This window comes from Leucoraja erinacea, chromosome 14 (assembly GCF_028641065.1).
Source record: "Leucoraja erinacea ecotype New England chromosome 14, Leri_hhj_1, whole genome shotgun sequence".
In the NCBI taxonomy this organism is placed as follows: Eukaryota; Metazoa; Chordata; class Chondrichthyes; order Rajiformes; family Rajidae; genus Leucoraja; species Leucoraja erinaceus.
The window spans coordinates 49,612,734-49,639,396 of record NC_073390.1 but is presented as its reverse complement, the minus strand read 5'-3'; the positions used below and the strand labels follow the sequence as shown (position 1 = coordinate 49,639,396).

At 41.0% G+C, this 26,663-nt stretch overlaps 1 protein-coding gene across 2 annotated transcripts in view; it reads right to left on the bottom strand.

Moving 5' to 3' along the window:
• dock10 (dedicator of cytokinesis 10) overlaps window positions 1-26,663 on the bottom strand; it is a 249,531-nt gene that overhangs the window by 74,676 nt on the left and 148,192 nt on the right. For both annotated transcript variants that reach the window (XM_055646386.1, XM_055646387.1), the window contains exons 8-16: window positions 21,992-22,187; window positions 20,377-20,450; window positions 19,118-19,201; window positions 10,423-10,578; window positions 7,928-8,149; window positions 4,104-4,226; window positions 1,883-1,965; window positions 195-317; window positions 13-92 (exon numbers count right to left, since the gene is read on the bottom strand). In XM_055646386.1, the coding sequence (XP_055502361.1) occupies window positions 13-92; window positions 195-317; window positions 1,883-1,965; window positions 4,104-4,226; window positions 7,928-8,149; window positions 10,423-10,578; window positions 19,118-19,201; window positions 20,377-20,450; window positions 21,992-22,187 (1,141 nt within the window). The remainder of the gene's footprint in view (window positions 1-12; window positions 93-194; window positions 318-1,882; window positions 1,966-4,103; window positions 4,227-7,927; window positions 8,150-10,422; window positions 10,579-19,117; window positions 19,202-20,376; window positions 20,451-21,991; window positions 22,188-26,663) is intronic.

Below are 26,663 nucleotides of genomic sequence, written 5' to 3'. Positions count from 1 at the left end.
TGAATCACATACTTGGACGTTCGATGGGCACAGAGTGTACTGATATATCAAGATTACCAGGTATGGTTTGTACTTTGCCCATTTTGTCTGCTCTATATGCAAAAATAAATAAATAATCGGATTAGGTTAGGAAAATAATTCACCAGTAATCACAACATTCTAGTTTTCAGATACGAGGTAAAGATTGCCCAGACCTTTTGAATTCCGTTACTAATTTCAGCAAGTCGTCCGTGGAAATCTTATTGGCCTCTTGCCTGAAGAGAGGAGAGAAGCGAGAGTCTCGATCTATTGTTCCATGATTGTCTTTGAATACTGATCTGAAAGGTAAAGCGCATAGCAAAACAGTGTTTAAAATAAACAGCGGAGGATGGAACTGCAGATGCCAGTTTACACCGAAGACAGTCACAAAATGCTGGAGTAACTCAGCGGGTCAGGCAGCATCTGCAGCAGGAGATGGAGAAAAGGAATAGGTGACGTTTCGGTTTGAGACCCTTCCTCGGACTCTGAAGTCTGAAGAATGGTCTTGATTAAAATAAAGAGTTTTGGACAATGAGAGTCAATTATGAGTTACCAAAAAAAAACATTTAATGGCACCAATCGTAAAACCAATAGACCCCTGTACGATTAAAAATACTTTGCTCATTATGCTGAGAGAAAATGTGTTGGCCATGCTGTTGAGAAGAAACAAAGCTCCAGAAACCCAGATGATGAGAGTACAGATTTGTGGGTTAATTGGCTTCTGTAAAATTGTAAATTGTCCCTAGTGTGCAGGATGGTGCTAGTGTGCAGGGTGATTGCTGGTCGGCACGGACTCAGTGATCCGAAGGGTCCTTTTCCATGCTGTATCTCCAAAGTCTAAAGTAAAAGGGTCTGAAGAAGAATCCCAACCCAAATCTTCACCTATCCATGTTCTTCCGGGATGCAGCCTGACTCCTGTGCTCCTGTGTCTATTGTTGTAAACCAGCATCTGCAATTTCATGTTTCTACATTGTCACGAGGCTTCCATCAAGTTCCGCTGAGTCTTTTTTTTATCATTCAGTATTGTTCTGTAATACCAGCCATGTCCAAGTGTATGTGAATCATTCAGCATTGAGCCAATGTCAAAACTATTGATCGTCCTTAAACCATTTAACAAGAATTGTGGCTGCATTTGCTGATGCATATTTCATTTTCACTAATGCACTGACATTTATTGTCCTAAATTGATCAGGAAAGACAAGACATTACCTGTCAGTAATGCCCAGATCCCAATAAACAAATAAGTAAATCAAGACACAGCATTATGCAGGCCATTGGACTGAGTGGAGCCTTCAGTGATGCATTCTAAACATAATTCACCACAGCTTAGTTTAGTTTAGTTTTTTTTAGTTGAGAGATATAGCATGGAAACAGGCCCTTCAACCGACCAACGTTCCCCGCACAGTAACGCTATTCTACACACACTAGGGGCATATTTACAATTATACCAAGCCAATTAACCTACAAACCTGTACGCCTTTGGAGTGTGGGAGGATACCGGAAATCTCGGAGAAAACCCACGCTGGTCATGGGGAGAAGGTACAAGCTCCGTACAGACTAGCGCCTACATAGTCAGGATCAAACCCGGGTCTCTGGCACCGTAAAGCTATTGTTGCGCCACTGTGTCAATAACAATTGGAGAGTTTGTTTCACAAAGAAGCTGTCTGCTGCTTCAAACGCAAGTAAATTTGAGTCCTGATATTCTAGAATTGCATAGGAAATGATACATTTTGTTTGGATGTTGCAGCTCAAAACTAAAATAACAATTGAAAAATGTGTACAGATCCATCACTGAAGACAATGAATAATTGACACGCATCTTCTCATTTTGTTATCTATTTCATTATAACTAATACGCACATACCTCACTGCCCATGCAAATGGCATACGGTACTTGGCCAACTTATTACAAAATGGCTTGTTAGACTTTAGAACTTTCTGGGCAGTCTTGAAAAAGAAATTGGGAAAATATGTCAGAATATTAACAATTATATATCTTGGCATTCATTTTCATCTTTTAAATAAATAGTTAGATGTTGAGATGACTAGATGCTTAGTTTATTATTGCCACATGTAGCGAAATACAAAGTGAAAAGCTTTTGTTTGCATACTATCCATAGAAACATAGAAAGTAGGTGCAGGAGTAGGCCATTCGGCCCTTCGAGCCTGCACTGCCATTCAATATGATCATGGCTGATCATCCAAATCAATATCCCATACCTGCCTTCTCTCCATACCCCCTGATCCCTTTAGCCACAAGGGCCACATCTAACTCCCTCTTAAATATAGCCAATGAACTGGCCTCAACTACCTTCTGTGGCAGAGAATTCCACAGATTCACCACTCTCTGTGTAAAAAATGATTTTCTCATCTCGGTCCAAAAAGACTTCCCTCTTATCCTTAAACTGTGTCCCCTTGTTCTGGACTTCCCCAACATCGGGAATAATCTTCCTGCATCTAGCCTGTCCAACCCCTTAAGAATTTTGTACGTTTCTATAACATCCCCCCTCAATCTTCTAAATTCTAGCATGTACAAGCCGAGTCTATCCAGTCTTTCTTCATATGAAAGTCCTGACATCCCAGGAATCAGTCTGGTGAACCTTCTCTGTACTCCCTCTATAGCAAATGTCTTTCCTCACACCAGTCAAAGAAAAGACTAGACATGATTACAATCAAGCCGTTCGCAGTGCAGAGTTAGAGGATAAAAACTACAATGTTTAGTGCAAGATAAAGTTAATAGACAATAGACAATAAGTGCAGGAGTAGGCCATTTGGCCCTTCGAGCCAGCACCGCCATTCAATGTGATCATGGCTGATCATCCCCAATCAGTACCCCCCGTTCCTGCCTTCTCCCCATATCTCCTGACTCCGCTATTCTCTTGAAAGCATCCAGAGAACCTTCCTCCACCGCCCTCTGAGGCAGAGAATTCCACAGACTCACCCCTCTCTGTGAGAAAAAGTGTTTCCTCGTCTCCGTTCTAAATGGCATACTCCTTATTCTTGAATCAGATTAAAGATAATTCAAAGGTCTCCAAGGAGGTAGATGGGAGGTCAGCACTAGACTGTGGCTGGTGAGAGGACTGTTCAGTTGCCTGATAACAGTTGAAAAGAAACTGTCCCTGAATCTGGAGGTATGCGGTTTCAAACTTGTATACCTCTTGTCCAATGTGTGAGGGAAGAAGAGGGAATTACTGGGGTGAAATTATTATGCTGGTGAACTGAAGTGTAGATGGAGTCAATGGAAGGGAGGTTGGTTTGCCTGATGGTCTGGGCTATATCCAGAATATCTACAATATCTTGCGGACTTGGATGGAGCTGAAACTAAAGCATACTGTGATGAATCCCAATAAAATGCTTTCTATGCCACATTTGTGAAGTTGGTGAGAGCTGTTGAGGACATGCTGAACTTCCTAAGCCTTCTCAGGAACTAGACGTGTTGGTGCATTTTCTTTGCCATAGTTACAATGTGGCTGATCCAGGATAAATTTTAGATCATATTTAACATTATTGTAGAGATACTTAAAAACTGCACTTCCAGGGTTATATTTAACAACACCGCTAAAACAATTTATTAATTCATTGCTAAAATCATTTATAGAAACATAGAAACAAAGAAAATAGGTGCAGGAGTAGGCCATTCGGCCCTTCGAGCCTGCACCGCCATTCAATATGATCATGGCTGATCATCCAACTCAGTATCCTGTACCTGTCTTCTTTCCATACCCCCTGATCCCTTTAGCCACAAGGGCCATATCTAACTCCCTCTTAAATATTGCCAATGAACTGGCCTCAACTACTTTCTGTGGCAGAGAATTCCACAGATTCACCACTCTCCGTGTGAATTTTTTTTTCTCATCTTGGTCCTAAAAGACTTCCCCCTTATCCTTAAACTGTGACCCCTTGTTCTGGACTTCCCCAACATTGGGAACAATCTTCTTGCATCTAGCCTGTCCAACCCCTTAAGAATGTTGTATGTTTCTATAAGATCCCCCCTCAATCTTCTAATTTATGATGAAATTATTTCACAATGTTAAAATATGCATCAGTAATAATGAGCATTGAACAGATATTGAATGGATACATACCTTGCTGGAGTCTGAACTCTTAATGTAGGGTTCAGCACAGCTTTGAATGCTTCCCATTAGTATTTTTTCTACTTTTGCCACTAGCATGATGTCAGTGTGTGGGTTAGATACAGAGAAAATGCCCTGCATATCAAATTATAATTCATGAATTAAGTTCGCATCCTCATGGAAAGAGATTACATAACAAAGTGGAATAACGGCACATTTTAATAAGACTCATAAAAATCCCGAAAAGGCGAAGAGCAAAGCCGTCACATTCTAAACATATGAGTAATTTTAATGCTTCAGGCATAAATAAATAAGTTCAAGTTCACTTAGTTAAGTTCATGGAGTTATTTGTACAACTCTATTCTCATGCCAAGGCAACGCATTCTTTGCAATTGGCAAAAAAAAAAATAATTTAAAATTGCCTTTGAGCATCAAGAAACCAATTCACCAAATTAGTTATATAAACAGTCTCAAGTCAATGGTTTCAGAGCCAGCAAAATCAACTGTTGCCAACATCCTAAGACCTTGCTCCACAAACAAGGACAGAGTTTCCAGGATTCCCCTGGGGAGTTGCATTTTTAACATCTTGCGGCACCTAAATCAACATCCACATCAGAGATGAAAATGCAGTTCTTTTCAGTCTTATTAAAGTCACCGATGTACTAGAGGCAGCCTGGAGCAGCTGCAGGTTATTTAGCAGGAACTAGTTGATGGTATCTCTGGGATGTGCAGCACCCGAGCCCATCTGTTCGTTCCTCTGAGCGAATGATCTGAGCACACTCTGAATAGAAAAGATGTCCTGGTATTTACTTGCAACTTGGTTTATCGTGATTACCACAATGGCCACATCTAACTCCCTCTTAATGGTGATGATCAGCAAGCACAAAGTCACTGCAGTGTCGAATAATAGATCACGGCATTCAGTTGTGACAGATTCATCCTCAGCTCTGCGGGACACGGCATTCAGTTGTGACAGATTCATCCTCAGCTCTGCGGGACACGACATTGCATATTCCCATTCTCGAGGACGCAGAGTCCATATACTGGCACGTAACGTGGCAGCACAGTGGCATAGCTGGTGGCTGATAGAGTGGGATAACATAATCGAGAGGGAATGGGTGATCGATGGTCAGTGTGGACTCGTTGGGCTGAAGGGTCTGTTTCCGTGCTCTGTCTTTTAATTGAATTCCATTTAATTCAATTGGGCCGCACGGTGGCGCAGCAGTAGAGCTGATGCTTCACAGCGCCAGACATCCAGGTTCGATCCTGACTTCAGGTTGCAATCTGTGTGGAGTTTGCATGTTCTCCTTGTGACCGCAAAGGTTTCCTTGAGGTCACCCCCACATCCCAAAGGTGCGCAGGTTTGTAGGTTAATTGGGGTCTGTAAATTGCCCCTAGCAGTGGCAGACTGGGTCTAAAAATATTGGTTGCCAGGAGACAAAGGGGGCCCACTTCATCAGGGGCCCACTTGATATAGGGGGCCTACTTCATCAGGAGCCCACTTGCCATCGGGCAAGCTGACACCATGGCCAGTCCGCCACTGGCCCCTAGCATGGTAGGAGTAGATGCATGTGGGATAACTTAGATCCCCAGTGAATGGGTAATGGATGGTCCGTGTGGACTCGGTGGGCTGAAGGGTCAGTTTCCATGCTGTATCTTTTCATTCAATTACCTTCCATTCAATTGGGCTGCATGGTGGCACAGCAGTAGAGCTACTGCCTTACAGCGCCAGGACCCGGGTTCGATCCTGACCACAGGTACTTGTCTGTATGGAGTTTGTACCTTCTCCCCGTGACCTGCGTGGGTTTTTTTCTGGGATCTCTGGTTGTTTCCACCAATCCAAAGACGCACCGGTTTGTAAGCTAATTGGTTTGGTGTAATTGTAAGTATAGTAAAGTGTCGTCATGGGCTCGATGGGCCGAAGGGCCTGGTTCCATGCTGCATCGTTTAATTCAAATCCATTCAATTCACTGACACGTGCACCACAGATAGCCGATGGCTTTCCACCAGACTGCCAGCCAGTTGTCAGTACAATCCAGCCAGTTATACATTTCATACATTTGCACCTTCAAGCATTACCTTAGCATATCAGCAAAGTGTATTGTGTTATCAAAGACATCAAATGTGCCAGTCATACCACTTTCATCATCTCTACCTTGAACACCCAGCTGTTAGGACGATATAAACTCCTTAAGTACATCCCAGTTTAATTCTGCCATAGCCTTGTGAAGAGCAGCAGACCTTAATCCACTTTTGCCGTGTGTATGAAAAAGCAGGTCTGCATCATCTTTTTATGGATCGTTTGAACAGCTCCCAGAGGCGAATGAACATTGCTCCACAATATTATGTGAAGTGAGTTGTAGGCTTCAATTCGTTATTGTGCAAGAGCTTAGAGTCATTGATTTAAAAGCTACATATCAAACTTGTACAAAGAATTTATGATGTTTGCTTTCTCATTTCCAATTTAGTCTATCAGTAAGAAATATGAGCATTGAAACTTCTCACTTTATGAAGCAATCATTATTCTCACTGTATAACCTGTCACCTTGACAATTACCAGAGATCAGAGACTGAGAATTGATTAACCTTATCAATAGTTCATTTCAACTCTGACAAACAAGAAATGGAACTGGAATGGGAAGCTTGTGATATGTAAAAAGCACATCATCAAGACACTCGAAAGCACTGGAAATTAAATGTCAACATAGCGCCTCTAATTTAAACGAGTTATAAAGTTTAAGGCACAAGTAATATTATTCAGCAATGTTTGAAATCTACCTACAAATGTAGAATACCATTATATTCAACGTCGCACGTAACCCTACAGAAAACGCAAGCTTCAATGAATTATGATACATGGATTTTTAGCTACAGAAACATTTTCTTGAGAAATCCCCACAGTTAACTACCAGTCTTTCTTCACTTGCCTGTCAGGAGAGGGCTATGTCAAACATCCTAAGGATACCTCATACAGTCGAACAATGAAGTGCTAACTTCATGCGACTTCACAGAAGTTAAACAGGAAATTTTGGCCATAGAATAAACTCGGAACGTTGTTTGCGATTCCATTCATTGGACCGGAGAGAAACAGTTGTGAGTGTGGCAATTTACAGGTGGTTTACATTTCTTCAATTGAGTTAATTTGTGTGCATTTAATTATTTGAAGTGCTTTCTAGTCTTCTCAAACTTTAACCATTTTCTTTAGATTGAAGGGGTGGCACAGCAGTGGAGTTGCTACCTTACATTGCCAGAGGCACGGGTTCGATCCTGGCTACGGGTGCTGTCTGCACAGAGTTTGTACGTTCTTCCTGTGACATGCGTGGGTTTTCTCTGGGATCTCCAGTTTCCTCCCACACTCCAAGTATGTACAGGTTTGTAGGTTAATTGGTTTGATATGATTGTAAATTGCCCTAGTGTGTGTAGAATAGTGTACGTGTGCGGGGATCGCTGGCCAGCAGGGACTCGTTGGGCCGAAGGGCCTGTTTCCTCGCTGTATCTCTAAACTAATCTAAACTAAATTGGAAGTTTCATTTCTTGTGGTTTTTTTTAATGGTTCTGAATGCACATTTATACAACCTGTTTAACAGCTGTTGGTTCAGTGGAACATGTGACTTAACTGACTGTCAACACAATTTTGTGAGATTTATGACATGCAGATTCTTTGTGGCTCTGGGTCACAGGTCATGTTGGAGATTACTTCACCCCAGGGCTCCACAAGGTAATAGCTGGAGTACAAATGTCTCCTCTCTCCTGGGACAATTCTGGCCGTTAACTCATATTCACTTTGCTGGAATGCAGCAGTCAATGAAAGGTGAACATAATGCACATCTTGTTACCTGCTTAGGGTATTTTAACCATTCTTCGGGAAAACCTCGTAGCTGCGGCTCTCCAGACTTCTCTTCTCCAGCGACGTATTTCTCTCCATTTTCTGCCCAGGCCAAGGATCCAGTCACCAGTTGTCTAACACTCTCAAGATTTAAGTCCACGTGTAAGTCTGCAGATATTTTTCTGTTTTCTCGGATATCAAAAAGGGCAAGACTGATGAAAAATGGTTCAATCTGTACAAAAAGCAATTAAAATTATAGTTGTTAATTACGTTTGAGGTAGTTAACTTAGCAGCAATATTAAGTCAAGTCAAGTCAAGTTTATTTGTCACATACACATACGAGATGTGCAGTGAAATGAAAGTGGCAATGCTCGCGGACTTTTGTGCAAAAGACAAACAACAAAACAACCAAACAAATTATAAACACAATCATAACACACATATTCTTTTACATAATAAATAATGGAAGGGAAAACGTTCAGTAGTGTTAGTCCCTGGTGAGATAGGCGTTTACAGTCCGAATTGCCTCTGGGAAGAAACTCCTTCTCAGCCTCTCCGTTCTCACCGCATGGCGACGGAGGCGTTTGCCTGACCGTAGCAGCTGGAGCTAACTCTCCGTTGCAGGGGTGGAAATATCACACCATTTAAATTAATTGAGGCCAAATTTTAGGGAAATGGCCAATTTATATTTTTCTTAGGGTCTTTTACCCAGATTAGGAGAATCAAGAACCAGAGGACATAGGTTTAAGGTGAGGGGGGAAGGTTTTAATAGATACCTGAAGGGCAACTTTTTGTTTACATGTAGGTATATGGAACGGGCTGCCAGATGAGATAGTTGAGGTAGGTACTATCACAAACTTTGAGAAACATTTGGATAGGTACAAGGATAGGAAAAGTTTGGAGGGATATGGGCCACAAACAGGTGTTTGGGATTAGCGTAGATGGGGCAAGTTGGTCGGCGTGGGTAAGATGGGGCATCATGCCTATTTCAGCTGAATGGCTCTATGAATCTATGATTCTATCTGCTTGTTTTGCTCATTCTTCAAGGCACTGGCTCTCTGCTCCAGTATGATTGCACTGGCACCTTTACTATGTGACCTAGAACTCACCCCTATCATTGTGAAATTCGCCATGGTGGAAATGTACCCAGCTCTAGTAAAATGTCCACAGAAGTGATTTCAATATAGGTCGCACATCACACTGTCATCCTAATTGGGAATATTGACCTCCACATCCTTCTCAGATTTACAAATCATGACCCAAATATTAGAGATATTAAAGACTCTCACGGAATTTGTATGACAAAATAAAATGACCCAATCATTTATTTACTTTTTGCAACTCCCGTTGCCAGATGGACATGCGGATGGCATGGTTTGTGAAGAGGAAACATGCGAGACAGTCTGCTTCTGGGAATGCAATCCCCCTGCATCACAGGGGCCGCCTGTACTGCACAACTGCTCCTTTTCATTCTTTTAGTCACAGCATGCACGCAAAATTGCTGACAAGAGTTCTGCAAAGAATGGATCTACGGGCTGGAGAGGCTGGAAAGGCAGCCAGTATAATCAGAGACCCACACCACCCTGGCCACACAATCATTTTTGTATTGTATATCTTTATTGTCATTTCCTGAGTATTCACATACCCAGAGGAAACAAAAAAACGTTGCTCAACCAGTGTCCATTCAGTGTGCATTAAAAATAAATAGAAATAAAAATACATATATCATGAACAAATTTAACACTCTACTAAACATTCAACAGGCGTTCCGATCGGCAGCGGCACCCCTGCCATCGGGAAAAAGGTACAGGAGCCTGAAAACTGTAACATCCAGGTTCAGAAACAGCTTCTTTCCTACTGTCACATAGCACAATTATTATTTTTTTTGTGTGTGTACCTATGTGTCTGTGTGTATACACTGCATATATATATATATATATATATATATATATATGATCTATATATATATATATATATATATATATATATGTGTATTTGTGACTATGTGGGTATATATACACACACTGAACTTTGTTTTCTCACTCATTTATTATATTGTATACGGTGTATTATGTTTACATGTTCTGGGTGCTGTTGCAAGTAAGAATATCATTGTTCTATCTGGGACCTGTGACAGTGAAATACTCTCGACTTGATTTTCTCCTGCCAACTGTTTGTCCACTGACACATTTAGGCACTTCAGCTGAGCTCAGTTCAGTTGCCATAGATCAAGAATTTGTGCAATATCAAAGTGTCGTAATGTCATACTGAAAAATTAGCGTCTATACAGTATTAAGAATGCTGGATCAGAGCAAATCAGTAAACATGTGAACATCAAATATAATGTAATTGGTGAAGGGGTAATTATTTAATGCAGTGGAAATTAATACTAATAATAAAGAAAATACAAGGTGAAAGTGCTGCTTTAGAAACATAGAACTATACATCATCTTACACATACCAAATGATTGACTTGAATTCAATATTAATGGAGGATTTGCTTACATTAGTCAGCAGACCACTTTCAATTTCATTGACACATGCCTGAAGATTTAAGACAAGTGACTTGCATACAACCATGATACGCTTGCCCATCTTCAGGTCGTAAGGCTTCACCAACGGCTCATTCACAGTAATGTCCGCCTTTTGTGTTTTGAGAATCTGGAAAGATACAGTAATAATGAATGAATATCCATGAGGTCAAGCTTTTATCCGCTCATCATTAGATTGTTATCCTGTTTGGTTAAAGGAGAAACAAAATCTAGTAATGTTCAATTATTTCACTTCACCTTTATACATTTCTATTCATTCTCTTAAGAGTATTTTTGGCTTTAAAGTGATGAAATTACCAATGTGGCTATTGGTGTTGGGAATTTATCGGGTTGTGAAATTAATTGCAAAATGGCATAACACGTTGACTTTCTAAATTCACTCCAAATTGTTGGTATAAAATCTTATAATACCAATACCAGATCTAAGCTTTTAATATCATTATTATAAACACCAAATAACCATGTAATGGCAGAAATAATAATAATTTACAAATCGCACATGGCCTTTGAAGAATAATTCAGATGAGAGATTTAAGATAATAATTCAGATTTTAAGGATAAGGGGGAAATCTTTTAAGACCGAGATGAGAAACATTTTTCACACAGAGAGTGGTGAATCTCTGGAATTCTCTGCTACAGAAGGTAGTTGAGGCCAGTTCATTGGCTATATTTAACAGGGAGTTAGATGTGGCCCTTGTGGCTAAAGGGATCAGGGGGTATGGAGAGAAGGCAGGAATGGGATACTGAGTTGGATGATCAGCCATGATCATATTGAAAGACGGTACAGGCTCAAAGGGCCGAATGGCCTACTCCTGCACATTTTCTATGTTTCTATGAGAGGGAAATACTCTAAATTGAAATGTGGAAGAACATTTATAAACAAGTCAGTTTTGCAGAGAATAAAATATATTCTCCAGACTGATTTTAAAACTAGTTGAGGAAGGTAGAAAAATAAATTTAAACCAGCTAGTTTTATATAATGTAAAGGTAATGGCATATTAGCTCAAAAGTAGAGAAAACATATCTTAAAATTTAAAATATAGAGGTAGCAATCAGAATTGGTTTTGCAGCAAAGATTGATCAACCACATTGAATTTGCTGAAAGTAAAGAACATACTGAAAGTAAGAACATAGAAAACAAAAGGAGATAATGCAATAGGTTTATGGTATTTGGACGTTCATGTGTCTTGGAAAGGCATCTTAAGCATTCATGTTTAAGGTCAAAGCATGTGGAGTCAGCAGACTAGAAATAGCAAATTAACAACGAAACCAAGGATTACAGGTTAAAGTTACCGAGTCATCTTGGTGAAATATGTGAATGGTGCTCCACAAAAACTGTGCCTGGACAATTCATGGGCGGCACAGTGGCGTAGCGATATAGTTGCTGCCGTACAGCACCAGAGACCCAAGTTCAAGTCACTAAAGGTGTTGTCTGTATGGAGTTTGTACATTCGTCCCGTGACCTGCGTGGGTTTTCTCAGGGATCTCTGGTTTCCTCCAATACCCCCAAGGACATACAGTTTAGTAGGCTAATTGCCTTAGTGAGATTGTAAATTGTCCCTAGTGTGTGTAGGATAGTGTTAATGTGCAGGGATTACTGGTTGTCGCAGACGAAAATGGGCCGAAGGGCCTGTTTCCGTGCTGTATCTCTAAACTAGACTAAGCAATAATTGTTTATAATGTAGGGATATTGACAGGCAGATCAGTAGAAGGAACAATGTAGGTTAAAATCAATCAAGAAATAAACTGATCACTATAAAACTTATACCGCATACCTGATGGCATATTAGTTCCCACGTGTACAAGTTAAGCAATTTTGAAAATCAACTTGTTGTACAAAGACGGAAGGCCATTGGATACGTACAGTTAGTATCCAACAGCCTGCAGTGCACATTTTTACATGGCATGCAAAATTACTTTGGACATCTAAGAACTATGAATTACAGACAGGTCATACAGAAACATATTTTCCACATTACTTAAAGTTACATTCTTACTTGTTCCAAAGTGAGAGACCAAAGGATTGATTTTATATCTGTTCCTCGATGTCAAGTTGCCAGGACTTTGATTGATCCTCCGATCCAGCTTCTAAGCCTAATCTCCTGTTCAATACCCCACAGCATTCAATATTCAATCAGTGTCCGATACTTGATATTCCCTCAGCCAATGGTTCAATTGTGTGTTATTTGTCACACATGCAACTGCACAGTGAAATTCATCTTGCATATATTACACATGACGCCATTTCTGGCGCCGTTTTACAAAGTCCAAAGTCCGGTCGGCTCGTGAGCTCGAAGTATTGAAGCAGTTCCCATGAACTGATGTCCCTCTCCTCTCCTCGCCCGGCCAAATTAATCCATTCCCTTGATGTTCCTAATTCGACAATTAAACTTCAAGTTCAGCCTTCCCTAACATCCCATCCCCTCTAAAGCCTCCCCAGACCAGTCAGAAGAAGGTTCCAACCCGAAACATCATCTATCCATGTTCCCCAGAGATGCTGCCTGACTCGCTGAGTTACTCCAGCACTTTGTGTATCCATTGTAAACCAACTTCTGCAGTTCCTTGAGGCATCATAAAGACTGATTAGTGCTGCACAATCCTTTATTTTAATCTTTTGGGCTCTGTGTTTCTCGGCCGTTGTTCATCTACAACTGTATCACTTTGGCCCCGAGTTTGCACTGACCATCGATCACCCATGTACTCCCTCTATGTTATCCTAGTTTTGCATCCTACACACTAGAGGCACTTTACAGAACCTAACATCTTTGGTGATGTGGGAGGAATCCGGAGCACCCGGAGGAAACCCACGAGGTCACATGGAGAACAGGCAAACTCCGTACAGTACCTGTTGTCAGGAATGAACGTGGGTCTATGGCACCGTAAGGCACCAACTCTACCAATGCACCACTGCACTGCCCAAATAATCCACAATTCTAATATCTCATGCAGTCAGATTGAAATAATTCTAGGTGAAAGAAGAGGAACTAAATCACTCCACGATTTAAATGCTACTTTCCTGATGTTAATGGCATTTGCTGAGACGGAGCATAGGAAGATTTAAATCCAAGCTCGCTGAGATGACGTTAAAATCATGTTCTGCCTCTCAGACAGATGGGAACAAATTTTCATTAAAAATGAGTTCTGGACCAAAGCAATTCCAAAGCTACAAACAACCTGTAGAGGGAGCTAGTGTAACAGGTTTCATTTTATTGACTGTTGCAACAACCCTGTTTCTACTTTTGCTTTCAATAGTTTTTCAAGCAAATATTCCTGTCAACGTTATGACAAACGCAGTTTAAGAAAATAAATTCAGTAGAAGGAAAATAAAAAAGCGTGCTGATTCTGCAATTTTTGCGAAACACTTTAGCGGTCTTCAAGGCACACAACTCAATTTTTTAGGCGATTTTTTGGTTTCACCTTCAATAGAACGACCTCGTAGAGCGATGAGGGTCAAAGCTTACTGCAGACACCATTGAAGCAGTCAAGCACATGCAATGAGCATCCGTCTATGGCTTCCTGTTCTTGGCCTGTGAAAGAGCTCGGCAGGAAGTGGATTTGATGTGATCATAGAAGCAATTTAATCAGTTTTTATGAAAGAAAAAAAATACCATGCAAGAAAAGGGAAGAGGGGGAAGTCAAGGGGAGGGGTGGTGGGAGAAATTCAACTCTGATTTTAGCACCAAATGGTTGATTTCAATGGCAATGAATCGAGACGCAGAAGGAGCAAATGGTAATAAAAAAGTCAAAAAATTGTAGGCGATGGAAATCGAAAACTTAAAAAAAAAACAGAAAATGCTGGAAATACTTAGTAGGTCAGGCTGCATCTGTGTGAAGAGGAACAGAGTTAACGTTTCAGGTTGAAGACACTTCATCAGAACTGGGAAGGAGAGAAATTGAGTCTGAAGAAGGGTTTCGACCCGTAACGTTCCCCATTTCCTTCGCTCCATTGATGCTGCCTCGCCCGCTGAGTTTCTCCAGCATTTTTGTCTACCCAGGAGAGAAATTAAGTTTGTTAAGATGCAGAGATGTTGGAGAGGGGAAGGGTGGAGGTGGAAGAAATGACCCTGGTACATTAAAACCAGGGTGACTATGTGGACACACTGTAAACAAGGCGATCTGGTCAATGAGTGAATGGAAGCAGTACGAAAATCTATGAAAATATAGACAAAAGTATGGAAAAGTTGGGAAGTGCAGGGGAAGCTAGGCTCAGCATGTCCTTCACTGTCATGATGATGAGTCATGATGGTGATATGTAAATAAGATGGCCTCTGTATCAGATGACCTGGAGTTCAGATCTGGTGGGGCTGTGTAAGCCAAGATGGAGGCTGTGACTGTGTGAGTTAATAAACACAGGGAACAATGAATGTAACCTCTTAATAATGTGTCGATATCATAGAAGCATAGAAAATAGGTGCAGGAGTAGGCTATTTGGCCCTTCGAGCCTGCACCGCCATTCAATATGATCGTGGCTGATCATCCAACTCAGTATCCCGTACCTGCCTTCTCTCCATACCCCCTGATCCCTTTAGCCACAAGGGTCACATCTAACTCGCTCTTAAATATAGCCAATGAACTGGCCTCAACTACCTTCTGTGGCAGAGAATTCCAGAGATTCACCACTCTGTGAAACATGTTTTTCTCATCTTGGTCCTAAATGATTTCCCCCTTATCCTTAAACTGTGACCCCCTTGTTCTGGACTTCCCCAACATCGGGAACAATCTTCCTGCATCTAGTCTGTCCAACCCCTTAAGGGTATAAGGGATAAATATCATTATTACTTCACATCTGTGGCCAGGATGTGACATTCACTTCCAGAGGTAATGACAAATATAAGACACAATTGTGGGTTTGACACTACTGCACACGTTTAGTGCTCGCAACTGGAGACAAATTACTCTCCCACAGAAAAAAAAGGAAAGAAAAAATGTCAAAGCAAATGGTGTTAATTAAAACAAAGAGCTAAAAAGGAGAAGTATGAGTTGATGCACTTTGGGGGGTCAAATGTGTGAAGAACATGAATGATAAATAGCAGGACCCTAAAGAGCATTGGTATACAGAGGGATTCATAGCTCCTTAAAAATAGTCCCGTCAGGATAAGGGGGTTGGCCATTTTGAACGGAGATGAGGAAAAACATTTTCACCCAGAGTTGTGAATCTGTAGAATTCTATGCCTCAGAAGACAGTGGAGGCCAATTCTCTGGATGCTTTCAAGAGAGAGTTAGATAGAGCTCTTAAAGATAGTGGAGTCAAGGGATATGGGGAGAAGGCAAGAACGGGGTACTGATTGTGGATAATCAGCCATGATCACAGTGAATGGTAGCGCTGGCTTGAAGGGACGAATGGCCTACTCCTGCACCTATTGTCTATTGTCCTGGAACATAGTGGATAGGACGGTAAATAAGGCACATGGCATATTTCACTTTATCAGTCAGGGCTGAGTATAATAATTGGCAAATAATATTGCAGCTGTACAAAACTATGGTTTGGGGCACATTTGTAGTATTGGTGCAGATCTGCTTGCCACATTACAGGAATGTGAAGACTCTGACATTGAGGCTTTGGGTAGTTTACAGAAGAGGTTCACCATGATGTCGCCTGAATGAAAGAGTATTAGCTATAAGCAGAGTTTGAACAAACTTGGATTGTTTTCTCTGGTGTAGGAGGCTGAGGGGTGCCCAATAAATATATAACATTATAAGAAGACTAAATCGAGTAGATAGTCAGGGCCTTTGCTCCCATTTACTAGAGGGCCGAGATTTAAGGTGAGAGAGGGAAAGTTTAAAGTAGATTTGCCAGACAAGTACTTTTAACACAGAGAATGATTGGTGTGTAGAACATGCTGCCAGGGGCAGTGGTGAAAGCAGATATGATCGTGACGTTTAAGAGGCATTTATTTGGGCATGTGATCAGGCAGGGATGGAGCTATACGGTCGTTGAGTAAGCGTGGGATTAGTTTAAATTCACTTCATGGCAAGGACCACCAAAAAATAATGTGGAGAGAAACAGACCCAAGAGCAGCTGTTAACAGGAACACACAAGAGAGAAATGCACAGAGAAAAGCGTTGCTTGAAACCTTGAAGTAAAATCTTCATCTGAAAAGTTCGCAGTGAAATAAAGTGTTCACTTTATCGTAAAACTGAAAACACCCTAATTCTTTCTCATTCCATTTTACAACAACTTGAGTTGGGTTAATGTTTGGTGCGTGTAGCCACACTTGATGAACCTACCCATACAGCTAACTGCTCCATCACGGAAAGTACCAAACCACAATGACCATAGTCTCATACAATGCACACCATAGGGCAGCAAACTAGGAACTACTTGCATCATTTAACGTAATTTATCTAAACCTTTATACTTTCAGTGCTAACTGTACGTTTGTTACTCCTCGTGTTCTATCGTATTTCAAGCACATGGATCCTCCATAAAATGTTAATGCATGCCTGCAAAGTTACCATAATGACTTTGCAATAATGTTTTCCCACACTGAGCTTTTCTTAACTGCATATCTGTCTGATTCAGTACACCACACTATTAGTCAACTGTGCTGCTGAAATGAAACAAATTGCATTAACACAGCACTTTAAAAAATCTGCAGAAACTGTTAGTACTCATCAGACCAGGCAGCAACTATTAAGAGACCTGAAGGTAACGTTTCATGTCAATGACCCTCTTCAAAAGAATTAACTTGAAACATTAACTCTGCAATTCTCTTATACCCCTGTCCCACTTAGGAAACCTGAACGGAAACCTGAACGGAAACCTCTGGAGACTTTGCGCCCCACCCAAGGTTTCTGTGCGTTTCCTGGAGGTTGCAGGTGGTTGCCGGAGGTTGCAGGTAGTGGAAGCAGGTAGGGAGACTGACAAAAACCTCCGGGAACCGCACGGAAACCTTGGGTGGGGCGCAAAGTCTCCAGAGGTTTCCGTTCAGGTTTCCTAAGTGGGACAGGGGCATTAGCCTCACAGTCTGAAGAATGGTCCTGAACCATAACATCATCTATCCATGTTCTGCAGAGATGCTACCTGACATATTGAGTTACTCCAGCACTCTGTGTCTTTAAAAAATAAATGAATAAACCAGCACCTGCAGTTCCTTGTGTCTCCACTCTCTTACAGATGCTGTTTGACCTGCTTATGGGAGGATGGGGATAGTGAGGAAAGATAGATCAGCCGTGATTAAATGGCAGAGTAGAATTGATGGGCCGAATGGCATAATTCTTCTCCTATTACTTATGAACTAATATGTTAGGTAAGTATAATTTTTTTTTTAAATGCAAAAATCTTGTCACTGGCAGTCTTGAGTTGGAAATTAACAAAATGCTGAAGATCGTTCCAGGATAGAATTGGCAAATATTTCCCATTTGATAGAGAAAGCCAAGAGAGACAGGAAGTAAAATTTGTTGATGAACATGACATAAAAGTCTGTGGTGCACACAAGCTTGACTATTATGAATGATTTATCTGAAAGTGACAATCGTAGTTATGGAGACATACAGAACGGAAACAGACCATTTGGCCTAATTCATCCATGCAAATCCATCCATGTAGCTGTTCAAAAGTCTTTCAAATCGTGTTCTTGTACCTACCTCAGGCATGTGCCCATCATCCTATGTGTGAAAAGGTTGCACTTCAGGTGCCTATTAAATCTTTCCCCTCTCACCTTAAACCTATGCACTCCAGGTCTTGATCCCCCAACCGTGGGAAAATGATACTGTGCATTCACCATATCTACCCCCTCATTATTTTATAAACCTCTGTAAGATCACTGCTCATCCACCTATGCTCCAAGGAATAAAGCACCAGCCTGCCTAACCTCTCCCTATAGTTCAGGCCCTCGAGTTCTGGCAACATCCTCGAACTTTGTTTCTGCATAATGGCATATTTCCTATGGCAAGAGTTACCAAAACTCAACATGATAATCCAAGAGTGGCTTCACCAACGTCATGTACAACAATAATATAATGTCCCAAATTCTATACTCAGTTCCATGACTGATGAAGGCCAGCATGCTATAAGTCTTTAAGAAGGAACTGCAGATGCTGGAAAATCGAAGGTAGACAAAAGTGCTGGAGGAACTCAGCAGGTGCAGCAGCATCTATGGAGCCAAGGAAATAGGCAACGTTTCGGGCCGAAACCCTTCTTCAGACTGACTACGTCTTTTTCACCACCCTATCTACCTACAAAGCCACTTCCAGAGAAATAAGTGCCCGCATTCTTAGATTCCTCTGCTCTGAAACATTCCCCAGGGCACCACCATTCACTGTTAAGGTCCTGCAAAATGCAACACTTCACACTTATCAGAATTAAACTCCATTTACCACTCATGGACCCACGTGCTCAGCTGATCAAGATCCTGCTGTGATTCCTGACAACCATCTCCACTGACAACGATACCACATATTTTAGTATCATCTGCAAACTCACTAATCAAGCCTTGTAAATTTTCAACCACTCTCAAAAGTAGACTGGTACTCTATGGCAAATTCCACAGCAGCATTGGAAGAGATCTGGGAAGTATGTCTGGTTGCCTCATTGCTAGGAAACAGCTTTTAAAACAAAGAGATTTGATTTGTCATTTCTATTGTTAATATGGAAAAAAAAAATTGTTAATTGGCAGGATTTGCAGTATTAAAAATACATCACTCACGGGTATGTCGGGGTCAAGTGAAAATAGGTTCAATCGGTTTACATTTCGGGACAGCTTTATGGTCTCCTCTGTCTCCGTAATATACTGTCACCAATAAAAGAGAAAGAAAACAGTCTGTGTTAATTTCAGATTTGAGAGCTTTATTTCTCATTTTTAATCATTTTTTTTAGTACCCTGTTATAACACCCCTATTATACCCCTATTAATCCGCTATTGTCCCCCTGTGGCACAAATATGCTTTTGATACTCCATTCCTCTCTAGACAGTTGTTAAACTATTTTTTAGATATTCCATGCCAATTTGCCACTATATATTGTTTCCTCCTCCTTTATTTGCAAATTAGTAGCTGCTCTCTTTCTTTTCAACTGAATAAAACATTCTTGGTCTAATGGGAAGCATAAATACTGTATATCTACTGGAAATCTCACTGCCAGTTACTCAGAGTGATCACATTTGGACTGTCTGCAAGAATTGGGACCTTGGAGTGTTTATTCTTAACATTCTTTGTCAGCTTGATGAATCTTCTGGTAGACACAAAATGTTGGCGTAACTCAGCGGGACAGGCAGCATCTCTGAAGAGAAGGAATGTGTGACGTTTCGGGTCGAGACCCTTGAAAAGATTTCAGGAGAAGAGGAATTGAATCAGAAAGTCGAAAAGAAAGAGAGGTGTTGAACTTTCTCCTTGGAATGTTAAAGTCTGCAACTCCCAATTTCCTGGCGCGAGAAAAGGTAGGTCAAATATACAGCAGGGAATGGCATTTGTTCCTCAACGTGGAACATGGGAGGGATGTTGGTCCTGTATGTATTGTGCTCTTAGTCTGCCGGAATGGGCGGCACAGTGGCGCAGTCAGTAGAGCTGCTGCCTCACAACGCCAGAGACCCGGGTTCGATCCTGATCTCAGGTGCTGGTCAGTGTGGTCTTTGCACGTTCCCACTGTGATCATGGGGGTTTTCTCCAGGTGCTCCTGTTTCCTTCCACATTCCAAAAGCGTGCAGTTTTGTAAGTGAATTGGCCTCTGTAACTTGCCTCTAGTGTGTAGGGAGTGAACGAGAAAGTGGGATAACATAGAACTGTTGTTAATGAGTGATCGATGGTCGGTGTGGACTTGGTGGGACAAAGGACCTGTTTCCATGCTGTATTGTTAAACTAAACCAAACTAAACTATACAATACTCACTCTACAATTCACTGAAGATGATCAGCCAAGACAATAATGGGCGGTCAAAAAGGATGCATTTGAGAACAGTGGTGACAGTTACCTTTGCTAATTCCGGATGGATGGCATCCTCAGAATCTATTTCATCATTTAAAATAATATCTGTTATTTCATCCTCTGTAAAACAATGAAGTCAAACGTTACTTTTAGGAATATACCAACTCAATTATCATAGCAAGCTTCACTTTATTGCTGACTAGCCTCACCAAAAACACGAGCAAAGTTCTACCTGAAGTTTGAAGATAAAATGTTTTTGGTGCCTGGACCATACTGTAGGTGTGGTGGTGGTGGTGGTGGGGTGGGGACAGATACGATAGAGGCATTGAAGGGGCTCTGAAATGTGCATATGGATATGCAGGGAATGGAGGGGTATGGATCATGCACAGGCAGATGAGATTAGTTTAATTTGGCATCATGTACAACACAGACATTGTGGGCCGAAGGGCCTATTGCGCTGCTGTATATTCCATAAACAACCATAAGAGAAGAAACACTGGACAAATCACAGATTTAGATTTGTTTTAAGTATTAATCTCCGGAGAACAATTATGTAATGAAATATACAATTACACATTTTTAAAATTGGCCCAGCTCTCAAATATTAGAATAGAACTTTGTTCCCTCATTAGAGATTTTTTTTTAATTTTGTTGTGCTTTATTTTGCATTTTATTAATAATTGCAATCAGTCAACAAAGTAATTTTATTTTATTGAATCTTTACAAACGTGCTTTAGACAAAAATATCTGTATTCTCAGAAGATAAACACAAACTGCTGGAGTAACTCAGCGGGTCAGGCAGCATCTCTGGAGAAAAGAAAGAGGCGGCATTTCAGGGTCGAGACCCTTCATCAAACAGAGCATAGCTAAGATCTGATATATGTGGTGATAGTCGTACAGCATGGAAACAGGCCCTTCAGCCCAACTTGCCCATGCTAACCAAGATCCCCCAACTACACTAGTCCCCACTCAGCGGGTCAGGCAGCATTTCTGGAGAAAAATAATAGATGACGTCGCCTATTCCTTTTCTCCAAAGATGCTGCCTGACCCGCTGAGTTACTCCAACATTTTGTGAATATCTTCAGTGTAGACCAGCATCTGCAGATCATTCCTACACTGACTGTTCAAGCATTACTTTATGTCTACGCAATGTAATAGATAACGTAGAGGATGTTTTCACTAGTGGGAGAGTCCATGACCAGATGCCATAGCCTCAGAATAAAAGGGTGCACCTTTAGAAAGGTGATGAGGAGGTCTTTTTTTGATCATTTTTTTTTTAGGTGGTGAATCTGTGGAATTCATTGCCACAGAAGGCTGTGGAGGCCGGGTCAATGTTTATTTTTAGGGTGGTGATTGGTAGGTTCTTGATTAGTACGGGTGGCAAGGGTTATGGGGCGAAGGCACGAGAATGGGATTGAGAGGGAATATAACCATATAATAACCATATAACAATTACAGCATGGAAACAGGCCATCTCGACCCTTCTAGTCCGTGCCGAACACATAATCTCCCCTAGTCCCATATACCTGCGCTCAGACCATAACCCTCCATTCCCTTCCCATCCATATAACTATCCAATTTATTTTTAAATCGATCAGCTATGATCGAATGGTGGAGCAGGCCAATTCTGCCCCACCATACGTAGGAATGCAATGACTTACCTGGAATTTCATCCTGTTTGACGTCTGTAAGGTCCACACTTTTTCTTTCCTGACTGGACCCTTCTGGATTGATCTGGAGGATGCGGTTCAGGGTGGAGATCCAGTCCTCCATGTCCTGCTCGCTATCAGCAGCTAGCACAAAGTACGTCACGTTGCTCATTTGCAACTCAAACGCGTAACGGCGAAGTTTGCTATTCTGAATGATTCAAGAAACATGGCAGATGGGAAGAATTAAACAATTTGTCCATTTTCATTAAATATATTGAAGTAAAATTATGGGTACATGCAAACAGAATGACGTTATGAGTCAAATTAGTATTGGTACAAAAGGACACATTTTGCCTCTGTGTCTTCTATGTACAAGCAGACAGAATGAGTTTATGAATCAAATTAGTATTGGTATTAAAGTACACACACTGCTGGAGTAACTCAATGGGTCAGGCAGCATCCCTGGAGAACATAGATAGTTGATGTTTCTTCTGGAGAAGGGTCTTGACCCAAAACATCATCTGTCCATGTTCTCCAGAGATACTGCCTGACCCACTGAGTTGCTCCAACATTTTGTGACCCAGTGTAAACATTTTTAACATATTTTTCCTAACATAGAAATGAATAATTTGGGGGCAAGTTTCAACAAGAGATCATGTGTGGAGGTGAAATACGAAATGAGTGGATATGAAAAGGACTCCAATTGGATTTGGTTACGCAGTTTGGAACATTTCATTCAACAGCAGAAGTAAAAATCAACGATCAAATTATAACATAGGATGCTGACGACCCCAAAATAAAATCAGAAATTCCTTTATTCTGCGTGAGATCGAATTGCTTCACTGGGGACTCTTATCAACTCAAAATCAGATTAAGTTGTCTTAGTGTTTCTGCTTAAGAACCATTTTTAAATATCTCTGGCCTATCCATATTCTCTAAAGATGCTGCCCGACTGGCTGAGTTATTCCAGCATTTGGTGATTTTTGTTCAAGATTCCAGCATCTGCAGTTTCTCGTATCCACCTATCGCTTGCTCAGCTTTTGCCCACCACCCACCTCTTGGGCAGCTTTTTCCCTCCACTACAATCAATCTGAAGAAGGGTCCCAACCCAAAACATCACCTATCCACGTTCTCCAGAGATGCTGCCTGACCCACTGAGTTACTGCTTCAGATATCTCTATTTACTTCACCAAACTGTATTTAATTAAAAATCAAATAGATCCAAGACGTTATTTCTCAGATTTTGACTGCACTTTGACACAAGCCTGCTCGCAGGCAAGGAGGCATCATATTATAATTCTGATGATGGAATTCTTGGTATTTTTTACCCCGAAGCTAAATATGAAAATGGTAGTGTAAAATAATATTAATTAACCCTGGCTGACCCTACTCGCATCATTTCATAAGAACATCATGTTGCAGTATTAATTCAGAGAGTGTTGCCATTCTCGGATTGATTTACAGTTAGCTGTGATGTTTTAAGATTATATTTAACACATCCACGTACCACACAGAGCGATAACCATTGTCACACATGTCTAGAAATTCAATCACACAGTTGAGGGTAGCACAGTACCTCAACAGTTGGTGCCACTATCTCCCAACTCCATTCACCCAGGTGTGAACCTGATCACTGCCACTATCTTAGTTCTACTGTATCGTATCATTACCAGCGATCACCCCCAGACACTAGCACTCATCGTACACACTAGGGAATAACTACATTTTTTTCCGAAGCCAATTGACCAACAAAGTGTTCATCTTTGGAGTGTGGGAGGAAACCGGAGCAGCCGGAGAAAATCTAATTTGTCACAGGGATAACACAGTATGTTCGTAGAATAGGTGAATAGGTGATTTTTTTCACCATGGGTAAAATAGGCATCTAATGTGGTAAGTAAATGATGTTTGATGGAAAACAGCTCTGAAGTAAACTTTGTTGGGTGAGGATGTATTGAATTTCACACACGGACACGAAAGATGCCAGCATTGGGGAAATCATAGTTGGGCACAATTTGAGCTCTTTAGACTATTCCTAACGGAGGAAAGATAGCTAAGGAGTAGGGATTTAAAATTAGTTTTGGACTGGATATAGTCTTGGATGATATAAATATTATGCACCAAATAGTCTCCCTCTGTGATTTTTAGTTTAGTTTAGAGGTACAGTGTGGAAACAGGCACTTCGGCCCACTGAGTCTGCTCTGACCAGCGATCCCTGCACACTATTACTATCTAAAACACACTGGGAACAATTTACATTGACACCAAGCCAATTAGCCTACAAACCTGTACGTCTTTGGAATGTGGGAGGAAACCGGAGCACCCGGAGAAACGCCTCGCAGGTCACAAGGAGAATGTACAAACTCTGCACTGACAACGCCCATAGTCTGGAATCAAACCCGGGTCTCTGATGTTGTCAGGCAAAATCTTTACCATTGCGCCACCAGGCTGCTTTAAAGGTTTATTAGTTCGACTTTAAATCAAAGGGAATACTTGGTACGTTTACAGGTTTTTACAATAGTCAGCCCACCGTACCTTCCAAGAATAAATTGGAAGGGATAAACTTCGGGCTGGTTTAGAATGCTCGCCTCTTATTGAGATAGTGGGTCAGCTTTTGCTAGTTTGCCAGTTGGCATCAATGGCACTGGTTCCAAGTCCAAAACCTCAACAACAATCAATGTGCGCTTTTTGAATGTTAATCCAACCTAACAATTCTAACAATTGAAACGGTTCATGCAGCTGCTAACAATACACAAGCACGACATGTTTGTGGAAACAAGAGTGCCAAGCTAAAAATGTTTGAATCGTACCTCATCAATGAAGCTACGCAAAACTATTGCACTTCTCGGCTGAGCAAAGGCCATAATGGAAAATCATTAAGAGAATACCACACACTTACCCCAACAAGGCCAAGTATAATTGGCCATACCTCATACTTAAACCACACTGCAGAGGCGATAACAAGGTTACTTTAAATGTAATTTTCCATTTACTAATAGAAATGTATTTCGTTGTTTTTATACTTTTGTTGACATCTTCACATCGGTAGAAGTATCCATGAATAATATTATCATTTATTTTGCTCTAGATCACTCTGGAATGTGGGTTTGACCTTCAATTAGCACTAAAACAGCTACAGGCCGAGGACAAATGTTTACGTTGTATAGCTGGGAAAACGACTTTCAAGACAAAAATGCCAACTATTACATTGATGTTACAAATAAAAACTTTCACCTGATAATGACCAAGACCGTGTCTTTCTACAGTGTAAGAGCTTCAGGTATTAACTTCATTCAGTCATTGCGTGGTTGTGTGGAGCATCTAATACATTTTGAACTGGAATGGAAGGGATTTTATACCTCATCCACTCAATTATTTTGCAACATTGCCAGTGATGTTACCAAAAGCGACTTTGAGTCCCTGAAAAGCGCTATATAAATTCAATTTATTATTATTATTATTATTATTATTAGTATTATTAAAATATTCACAGACATCTATCATAAAGAACATGGCCATAAAGAACAGTGAAGTTATCCCACAGGAAGTAGAACATTTTATTGAAGCACTGGATCTTACTAAATGAAGAGAGGTAACAGGAATCGCATGAGCACCTCAAACTAATGCACTTTTACAAAAATCTCCAAATCTTTACTAAATATTCTACCCCAATTTAAATAGCTGATCTTCTATCACGTGTAAGTGAGAAAGTCAATGACAAATAGAAAATTGGTTCAAAAGATGCACAACATAAATGATCAAGAAACCATCACTCTGCAGCTTACCCCTCACCAGGAGGGCCTGAGGGCCATTTGTTTCTCTCTTGAATAGAGACCTAACAGTTCTTCACCACTTCCTCCAAACCAGAGGTGTTGCTATAGGAACTTGTATAGGTCAAAGCTATGACTACCTCCTGTGGGATATGAGGAACAGTCCTTCTTTCAGTACTACTCATGTCCCCTCCCTCATCTCTTTTTCTGGTACTTTGATGACTTCATTGACAATGCTTCCTGTTCTCATGCATACATAAACGTTTCATCATTATGGCTGCCAGTTTCCACACTACTTTCTCTCTCATATGGTCTATCTCTGACCTCCTTTCTCTTATGTAACTCCTCTATTTTCTTCTCAACCAATTGTTAAACAGCAAACATCCACGTTAAGCCCATAGACTCCCACAACTATATGTATTTGTGGAATTCCCTGCCACAGAGGCCAAGTCACTGGATGGATTTAAGAGAGAGTTAGATAGAGCTCTAGGGGCTAGTGGAGTCAAGGGATATAGGGAGAACGCAGGCACGGGTTATTGATTGGGGACGATCAGCCATGATCCCAATGAATGGCGGTGCTGGTTCGAAGGGCCGAATGGCCTCCTCCGGCACCTATTTTCTATGTTTCTATGTATGTAGACTTGACCTCCTTCCACCTGTATGGACTGCACCCCATTCTCCACGTTTCTCGGTTACTATTTTATTCGTTCTGATGTTGACAATCTTTAAAGGTGTCTTCCTGTTTCCTTAACCACAGCTTCCTGTCCACCATAGCTGGCAGAGTTCTCAACAACATCTTCCATTTACTACTCATTTCCCACCAAGAGCAAGGATAAGATGCTCTTTATCCTCTACTGGTAGCTGTATGGAATGAGCTTCCAGTGAAGCCTCTATATTCTCTGTATTTTCTACCACCT